The 9,531-nt window shown below is 48.4% G+C and overlaps 1 protein-coding gene across 1 annotated transcript in view; it reads left to right on the top strand.

Annotated features, from left to right (window-relative positions):
* The window catches only part of PARP16 (poly (ADP-ribose) polymerase family, member 16), a 64,893-nt gene extending 64,631 nt beyond the window's left edge, over positions 1 to 262 (top strand). Inside the window, exon 8 of the mRNA XM_011969308.1 lies at positions 140 to 262. Coding sequence (XP_011824698.1) covers positions 140 to 160 — 21 coding nt within the window. The 3' untranslated portion in view covers positions 161 to 262. The remainder of the gene's footprint in view (positions 1 to 139) is intronic.
* The last annotated feature ends 9,269 nt before the right edge of the window (positions 263 to 9,531 follow it).

Raw genomic sequence — 9,531 nt, 5'->3', positions numbered from 1 at the left:
TTAGCCAGGATGGTCTCGATCTCCTGACCTCATGATCCGCCCACCTCGGCCTCCCAAAGTGCTGGGATTACAGGCGTGAGCCACTGCACCTGGCCCCTTTTTAAGTTTTTTAAAACTCTTTTTGGATGCTCCCTTTCAGAACCCACCTGCCATGCTGTGAGGACACCCAGGCCACATACATAGAGAGAGTAAGGCCACATGTAGGTGTTGCAGCCAAAAGCCCCACTGAAAACCAAGCCTGCAACCAGCATCAACTGCCAAACATGTACTGAAGAGGCTGAGATGATTCCAGCACTTGTGGCTGACTGCAACCGCAAGAGAGACCCGGAGCAAGAGCCACCTAGCTGGGCCCAGTTACTCCCAGAATCATGAGAGAAATATGTAATTGATTGTTATTACTCTATAAGCCACTAAGTTTACATATAATGTGTTATGCAGCAGTAGATAGCTGGAACAGGAGCCAATAAACACTGAATGAATAAATGTGGATAGGTCTGGTTGAAGGAACATTGCATGTATTTTAGCTTTGTGAAAGGTTTCATTGACAACTCTCAGCTTCTCCCCCAAGAAGTCTTGGAGATTCTGGAAGGCCCAATTCAGAAACTCAGGCTCACCCAAGGAGAGACTCCCAGAAACTCTCAACTCAGGACAGGAAACATGGCGAGGCTGTCAGAAGTTAGCTCTGAGCCTGATGCAGTGGCTCACACCTACCAGTAATCTCAGTGCTTTGGAGGCAGACGATGGAGGATCTCTTGAGGCCATTTGTTCAAGACCAACCTGGGCAACCTTCTTATTCTTGGGCCCATGGATAATTTCAGGGGAGTAAAAACATACAACATTTTATCTGTGTATATGTGCATTTTCCCGAGGAGACGTTATCCAAGCTCTGTTATCAGATTCTTGAGTCTGTGTCCAAAAAATGTTAAGAACTACTGATCTAGTCCAACTATTTCAATATCTACATTAAGATACTAAGATATTTTATGTACTAAAGTGGACTAAGTACCCTGAATAAACTTCTGAAAACAATTATGGATAAAATAAAAATGTATTTATTTTTTGATGCACTGATGAGCTGGCAAGAAAGTAAGGAATACTCAGGCCAAACAAGTCACGAATTCAAAGGCAAGTTGAGCAATGAAACTGACTTTTGCCTTTTGGACATTTTTATTTTATTTTTATTTTTTATTGTCTAACCTAGTCACAATTTTAATTTTTAAAAAAAATTTTTGTGATATAGTCTTGCTCTGTCACCCAGGCTGGAGTGTAGTGGCATAGTCTCGGCTCACTGCAACCTCCACCTCCCAGGCTCAAGCGATTCTCGTGCCTCAGCCACCTGAGTAACTGGGAATACGGGCACGTGCCACCGTGTCCCACTCATTTTTGTATTTTTTGTAGAGAGGGGATTTTCCATGTTGGCCACGTTGGTCTTGAACTGGCCTCAAGTGATCTGCCTGCCCTGGCCTCCCAAAGTACTGGGATTACAGGCATGAGCCACCGTGCCCAGCTCCTCTTAACAAGTTTTTAAGTGTACAGTTTAGTATTAACTATAAACACAATACGTACAGCAGATCTCTAGAACTTATTCATCTTGCATGACTGAAACTTTATCATTTTAATTTTTGTAAATTTTAAACTTAAAAATTTTTTTTTTGTTTGAGACAAGGTTTTGCTCTGTTGCCCAGGTTGGAGTGCAGTGGCACCACCATGCCCAACTGTTTTTTTGTTTTTGTTTTTGTTTTTGTTTTTGTAGAGACAAAAAAAAACCCCAGATAGGTGGCTCTTGCTCCGAGTCTCTCTTATGGTTGCAGTCAGCCACAAGTGCTGGAATCATCTCAGCCTCTTCAGTACATGTTTGGCAGTTGATGCTGGTTGCAGGCTTGGTTTTCAGTGGGCTTTTGGCTGCAACACCTACATGTGGCCTTACTCTCTCTCTGTGGCCTGGGTGTCCTCACAGCATGGCAGGTGGGTTTCCCCGTCTTACTATGTTGGCTAGGTTAGTCTTGAACTTCTAGTTCTCACGTGATCTTCCCTCCTCAGCCTTCCAAAGTGCTGTAGTTACAGGTGTGACCCACTGCACCCAGCCCATTATTTATTTATGTATCTGTTTGTGTTTTCTTTTTGTGGAGAATGGGGTCTTGCTATGTTGCCCAGGCAGTTCGCTAACTCTTGGGCTCAAGCTAACCTTCTGCCTCTGCCTCCCTAAGTGTAGGGATTATAGGTGCGAGCCACTGAACCTGGTCCGGTGAGTAACTTTTAACTCAGTAAACTTGAACTTGAATTTTCATGGTCTCATGGGAGTCAGTGATTAGAGAGAACCAGTGGTGTGACAGTAACTGGCTCTCCAACAAAACAAAGCACTGTTTTGTGTACAGTTCAGTATTAACTATAAGCACAATATTGCACACATATTTTTTAGTGTTTTAGTTTTTGTTGATTTCCATTAAGTAAATGTTCCCACCGTAGATTTCAAGCCATTAGTGGTACGAAGAACAGGCACAAAAAATATTTGGTTCTTGTGAACTGATAGGAGCAAACTCCAACACACACTACTGAGAGAAACTCAGGGCTCCTCTAAGGTGGGAAGTCTAAAAAACCTAAAATTGGGACTCCAGTGAATGTGTGAGCTACATATAAACACCATTACCTCCTAAGAGACTGAAAAGGAAAATGCCTATCTCAATTTCCCTATCCTTAAGAGAAAAATGTCACTCCCAAAGTGCTGGGATTACCAGTGTTGAGCCACCATGTACATCCGCCTTGCCCTCTTTTGCTATGTGCTTTAGGAGGTAGGTGACGGTGTAGTGTAAACTGGCACAGCAGCTGGAGGATACAAATGTAGGTACAAACAATAAGTAAGAATTCATTGGCACTAAAATTTGTTTAAGAGAATTCTAAAATCAGTGAAAAGATATCTTAAGAGTAAGAAAAAATAATGACATGATACAAACAAAAACTGTATTCGCCCACCAGCAGACAGAAATAAAAAGTGATCCTAGATAGAAAAAATGAGAGACAAGAAGGAACATAGAACAAAGTGGTACATGTGTGGGTAAGTCTACACAAATGTTGTATTAACATTAATAACAATGTCTTATGGGCTTAAAAACACAGGCCAGGTGTGGTGGTTCACGCCTGTAATCCCAGCACTTTGGGAGGCTGAGATGGGCAGATCACTTGAGGTCAGGAGTTCGAGACCAGCCTGGCCAACATGGTGAAACTCTGTCTCTACTAAAAATACAAGTATTAGCTGGGAGTGGTGGTGGGCCTGTAGTCCCAGCTACTTGAGAGGGCGAGGCACAAGAATCACTTGAACCCAGGAGGCAGAGGTTGCAGTGAGCCAAGATCATGCCAATGCACTTTAGCCTGGGTGACTCAGTGAAACTCTGTCTCAAAAAAAAAAAAAAAAAGTAATTCTCCTGCCTCAGCATCCTGAGTAGCTGGGATTATAGGCACATGCCACCATGCCCGGCTAATTTTGTGTATTTTTAGTAGAGATTGGGTTTTGCCACGTTGGCCAGGCTGGTCTAGAACTCCTGACCTCAGGTGATCCATCTGCCTCGGCCTCCCAAAGTGCTGGGATTATAGGCGCGAGCCACTGTGCCTGGCCTGTTTTTCTTATTAAAATATGGAACGTTTCACAGATTTGTATGTCATGCTTGTGCAGAGGCCATGCTAATCTCTGTATCATTCAAGTTTTAGTATCTGTGCTGCCGAAGTGAGCCCTGCCATTCGTTTTTTTAAACTCAAATGATTATACCTCTTCCAGGAAGCCTTCTCTGAGAGCCGCCCTCAGAACGATGCCCCAGAGGGGGCCCAAAACAGGTACTCCACACTAACCCATGCATGTTATTGTCCCTCCGTTTACCTTAGTGTTCTATAGTGACCATTCCATCTCCCCAGTGATGGGGTAAGTTCCTCAAAGGTACTTTGTTCTTTTTGTTTTTTTGGTTTTTGTTTTTTTTTTGAGACGGAGTTTCGCTCTTGTTGCCCAGGCTGGAGTGCAATGGCACAATCTTGGCTCACCGCAACCTCCACCTCCCGGATTCAAGTGATTCTCCTGCCTCAGCCTCCCGAGTAGCTGGGATTACAGGCATGCACCACCATGCTTGGCTAATTTTATATTTTTAGTAGAGACAGGATTTCTCCATGTTGGTCAGGTTGGTCTCGAACTCCCGACCTCAGGTGATCCTCCCGCCTTGGCCTCCCAAAGTGCTGGGATTACAGGCGTAAGCCACCACACCCAGCCTACTTTGTTCTTTTCTGTACCCCCAGCACCTAGCTCAGGGCCTGGCACATAGCAGAAGCTAAAAATATTTGTTTACTATCACAAAGAGGATGAGGGAAAAAGCAAAACAAAACAAATGTGTAGGGGGCTGGGTGCAGCAGCTCTGGCTTGTAATCCCAGCATTTTGGGAGACTGAGACAGGGGGATTGCTTGAGCCCAGGAGTTCGAGACCAGCTTAGGTGAAGTAGCAAGACCCTGTCTCTACAAAAAATAAAAAATAAAAAATTAGCTAGGCATGGTGGTGTGCTTGTGGTCCCAGCTACTCTGGAGGCTAAGGTGGGAGGACTGCTTGGGCCTAGGAGGTTGAGGCTGCAGTGAACCATGATCATACCACTGCACTCCAGCCTGGATGACAGAGCCAGATCCTTTCTCAAAAACAAAACAAAAAAAAATTTTTAACTGTAGGATGAATGAGTGAATGCAGCTTACATGTGGTAGAGGCAGGTTGAATCCGCATTTGGCTGCAAAGCCTGAGCATTACCTGGGACTGGGGGCAGACTTGATGAGACTGAAGTTGTTTTCAGGCTCAGTAGTTCCCTGTTCTTGGCCTTGCTGAGGCTGTAAGTGCTTCTATAGAGGCCACAGCCCAGCCCAGGGGACCTGAGTTCCCCTGTGCCCATAGTTTTCAATGTACCCTCCTTTCAGTGTGCCCTCTGAGCCTGGGTGGCACCAGGACTACCCCAAGGTGGTGGGTTGTGCAAGCCTTGACTCCTGGACTCCCCCTCATTTGGGGCTCGGTCTGGTGGCACAGGTGACCCTCCCCTCCTTCCTGCCTTCTGTGCGGTGCCCTGCACCATGCTCCCCATCACTCCCTCCCTCTCCTTTCCACCTCTAGCCAGGAGCCTGGGACACAGGGCTGTGAGAAACCCTTTGAAAAATAGTGTCTCCAGAAAGCTCCTGTTTCTCAACCATAGTTTGCCTGAGGAAGACAGCCAGTTCCTCTGGGGCCGAAGTCTCCCACGGGAGTCTCTGGTCCCCACGTCTGTTAAATAATCTTATTGAAGAATCTTGGGCCTGGGACACCGAGGGTTCTGGCCCTCTCCTGGGGGCCTGGCCTTTGGGTGAAGTTCCCCGAGACAGGGGCTGTGCCTCCCCTGGACAGAGGCTGTTCTTTCCTCTGTGTAATAACATGATAACTCTGGGATATGGCACCGGGGCAGGTGGACACACTGGTCATGGTGAGAGACTGAGCATCTTCAGCCAGTGGGGCTCTCTGCTGCCTTTTCCGAAGGCGCCTGGCTCTCAGCTGTTTTCCTCCCTCTGGGCTGTGGAACTGTCTGCAGTTCCTCTCTCTTCAAGAGGAGGAAAGGAGATGTTGACTCTCTCCACGAGGCACCCAAACACCCTCTCCTCCCCCAGCACAGACAACTGGTTCTCTCCACTTTAATTCTTTGGTTTTTGTTTTTTGAGACGGAGTCTCACTTTGTAGCCCAAGCAATTCTCCTGCCTCAGCCTCCCAAGTAGCTGGGAATACAGGTGCCCACTACCATGCCTGGCTAATTTTTTGTATTTTAGTGGAGACGGGGTTTCACCATGTTGGCCAGGCTGGTCTCGAACTCCTGACCTCAGGTGATCCACCTGCCTCGGTCTCCCAAAATGCTGGGATTACAGGCATGAGCCATGGCTCCTGGCCCACATTTAATTCTTTAGTGACTGCTGCCCTTTACCTCCAAGTGCAGTGAAGGAGATAAAAAAGAGAACAGAGTGACCTTGACCCCACAACCCACTCTCCAGGATCTGGGGAGAGTGGCTGGGGAGAGCAGGCTGTTGGTCAGCTGCAAGCCCGGATGCTCTTTGGAGAGGACCTAGCCTGTCCAGCAGAAGGGGTTGGCAGGGTAGGTGTGTCGGGTCCTGGCCTGGTGGCTCTGAGACACCTGCTTGTGTGCCGGTGGGAATCCTGAAGTCACAGAATTCACTTGGAGGACCCCTCACTTCCCTTCAAAGTGCTTTCCCTCCACCACATTTCAGTGGGATTTCGGGCATCCCTGGGGTCATATTTTTGGGAAAATGAGTGGTGTGACACCCTTGATCGTCAAAGCAGCAGCTGGCACCTGTACAGGTCATTTTAGAAAGTGCTTTCCCAGGCCGGGCGCAGTAGCTCACGCCTGTAATCCCAGCTCTTTGGGAGGCCGAGGCAGGCACATCACCTGAGGTCAGGAGTTCGAGACCAGCCTGGCCAACATGGTGAAACCCCCGTCTGTACTAAAAATACAAAAATTAGCTGGGCGTGGTGGTGCATGCCTGTAATCCCAGCTACTTGGGAGGCTGAGGCAGGAGAATCGCTTGAACCTGGGAGGTGGGAGTTATAGGGAGCCAAGACTCTGCCACTGCACTCCAGTCTGGGCAATGGAGCGAGACTCCAAAAAAAAAAAAGAAAGAAAAGAAAGTTCTTTCCCATCGAAGCACTAGTTGTCAACTGTGACTGTGAGTGAGAATCACCTGGAGGGTTTTTTGAAATATACCAACATCCAAGCCCTATCCCAGAGCAATTAAATCAGAATCTCTGAGCGGGGCATGGGTGTGTTTTAAAGCTCCTCAGATGACCTGAATGTGCAGCATTAGAGCCCCACAAGGACCCTGAAAGCTAGACACTGTCATTATTCCCACTGTTCAGATGGGCCATGGGGGCTCAGAGAGGTGAAGCCACTTGGCCAAGGTCAGAGGGCAAGTGGAGGGCAGGGGCTGAGTCTCACATGGAAGTAAGCAGGTGGCCCCCTGCTTTGTCACTGAGGATCCAGGCTTCCTGTGGGTCCAGGAGGCCTCAGGCAGGCCTGGGAACTCACTTCATTGGCTGGGAAGACATTTCTGCCACCTCTTTCTCCAGGGCTGGACTGTGGCTCCTCTAAGCCCGAGAATACGGGTGGGTCCAGAACCTCCACATCGAGCCTCCGGTTCCTCTCACTGGAAAGACACACCCTTTGGTGAGGGGGAGGAAGCATTTTTGAGGTGAAATGTTGTATCCCAGCCAGGAATGGAAAATATTAAAAGCCCATTGGCGCCAACAAGGTTCGCGCCAGGGCCAGAAAGTACGGAAAAGAGGAGGGACGTCCCTGCGGTGGAGGGTGCAGTGGGGGTCAGCCAGGGGGCTGCCCACGCCCTGTATCCCAGGCTGCCTCCATCTTCAGGGTTAGAGCAAGCTTCTGCTGGCCAGAGGAGGGTCCTTGGGTGATGACCCCAAGAGAAAAGCCCCTTAGTGTATGAGTTGGTTTACCCCACATTCCAGAGAGGGTGGTGGGCGTAGGGATGTGTAACCAGTGACAGTGAAATATCTTACTGGGAGTGTGTGAAGCCAGGCCAGCCCAGTCCACACACAGATTCTGAACATTATGGGTGCTGGGATGCTGAGAGAAGGTCAGCCATGGTCCCTGTCTTCTAGGAGTTTCACCATAGAGATGGGGCAGGCAAAAAAACAGACAATGTCAGTAGAGTATGACAGACGCTCTGCTGGAGGAGTATACAGGGACTGCGCAAGACAGAAAAGGGACAATTCGTTCAGCCCAAGACTAGGAGGAAGGGTTCCCAGAGTGGGTGGCACCTGGACTGAATCTTGCTACAAACAGACATTTCGAGAACTTGCACAAAGCTAGTATTTGGGTACACGCTCTTGGGAGTTAACTCTGTATTTGGAAAAAGAGACACAGAGACACAAAACAAAAGCCCCCCACGGGGGCTTCCTTTCCCACTGCCCACATCACATCCGCAGCAAGGTACAAACATACTTATAAGGTAGTGGATAATGTCTCAGAATTATTTTCCATCTACCCCTCTCCCACTGCCCGTCACAAACACACTAGGGTACAGGCACACCTGTAGTCATAAACAATTACACACATACATATATCACATATGTACAAAGTAGTGGAGAATGCACCAGAATTCTCAGTGAAAGAGCTGTTCTCATGAGTGAAATGCTTTAATAAGTACTGGGGTTGACGATGAGGCCCCCGGTGGTTGGGGGTCTGCAGAGATGAGGCTTCAGAGCCTGGCAAAGCTGCTCCATTCAAAAGAGGAAGAAGGGTCTGGAAAGAGGTGCAAGGAGCAGTGGTCGGAGAGGAAGAGGAGGGAGGAAGCCAGTGTCCCTCGGTCAAGTCTACCAACCCCACAAAAGCTCAGTGAATATGACTGCTTGTTGTGAGAACTAAAGGGCATGAGCTTCATACTGACGTTGTGGAATGGGATAGAAAACCTGAGCCTCGAGGCCAGGCAAGGTGGCTCACACCTCCAATCCCAGCACGTTGGGAGGCCGAGGCGGGCAAATCTCTTGAGGTTGGGAGTTCGAGACCAGCCTGACTAATACGGTGAAACCCCACTTCTACTAAAAATACAAAAAAATAACCAGGCATGGTGGCACATGCCTGCGGTCCCAGCTACTCAGGAGGCTGAGGCAGGAGAATCGCTTGAACCCAGAAGGCAGAGGTTGCAGTGAGCCGAGATCATGCCACTGCACTCCAGCCTGGGTGACTGAGTGAGAGTCCATCCCCCAAAAAAAAAAAAAAAAAGAAAAAAGAAAAAAGGCCAGGTGCCATGGCTCACGCCTGTAATCCTAGCACTTTGGGAGGCCGAGGCGGGCCAATCACAAGGTCAGGAAACTGAGACCATCCTGGCTAACATGGTGAAACCCCATCTCTACTAAAAAATACAAAATAATTAGTCAAGCGTGGTGGAGGGCACCTATAGTCCCAGCTACTCGGGAGGTTGAGACAGGAGAATGGCGTGAACCCGGGAGGCGGAGCTTGCAGGGAGCCAAGATCACGCCACTGCATTCCAGCCTGGGCAACAGAGCGAGACTCTGTCTCAGAAAAAAAAAGAAAAAGAAAAAAAAGAAAACCTGAGCCCAAAGTGGATGAGGCTGAGAAGCAGAGGAGGCTTCCTGGGATTGATACAATCTTTGAGGGCTTTCGTGTCCACTGGCCATGGGACAGTGGGGTTCAAAGCAATTTCATCCGGATTTTAAGGGGCAGAGAGGCTCCCAGTTGACGTTACGTAGACTCTGTCACGGGCTTTCTCGCCCACAGAATCTCCTCATTTTACTGTGGAGGAAACTGAAGTCCAGACAGGGAATGTGAAATGCCTAAGGTCACACTGCATTTGGGGATCAGAGCTGCTGGGCATATATGAGCTGTGACACACCCCACCAGGCTTGCATGTTCTCGTGCAGCCACTCACAAATACGTACACTCAGAGTTCTGTACAACAAAACCCCTTTTCCTCAGGATGGCCTGGGTGAGTCATCATCCTTGTTC

This window comes from Mandrillus leucophaeus, unplaced genomic scaffold (assembly GCF_000951045.1).
Source record: "Mandrillus leucophaeus isolate KB7577 unplaced genomic scaffold, Mleu.le_1.0 Scaffold12, whole genome shotgun sequence".
Classification (NCBI taxonomy): domain Eukaryota; kingdom Metazoa; phylum Chordata; class Mammalia; order Primates; family Cercopithecidae; genus Mandrillus; species Mandrillus leucophaeus.
The sequence above is the reverse complement of the archived record's forward strand: the minus strand, read 5'-3'. Positions and strand labels throughout refer to the sequence as shown.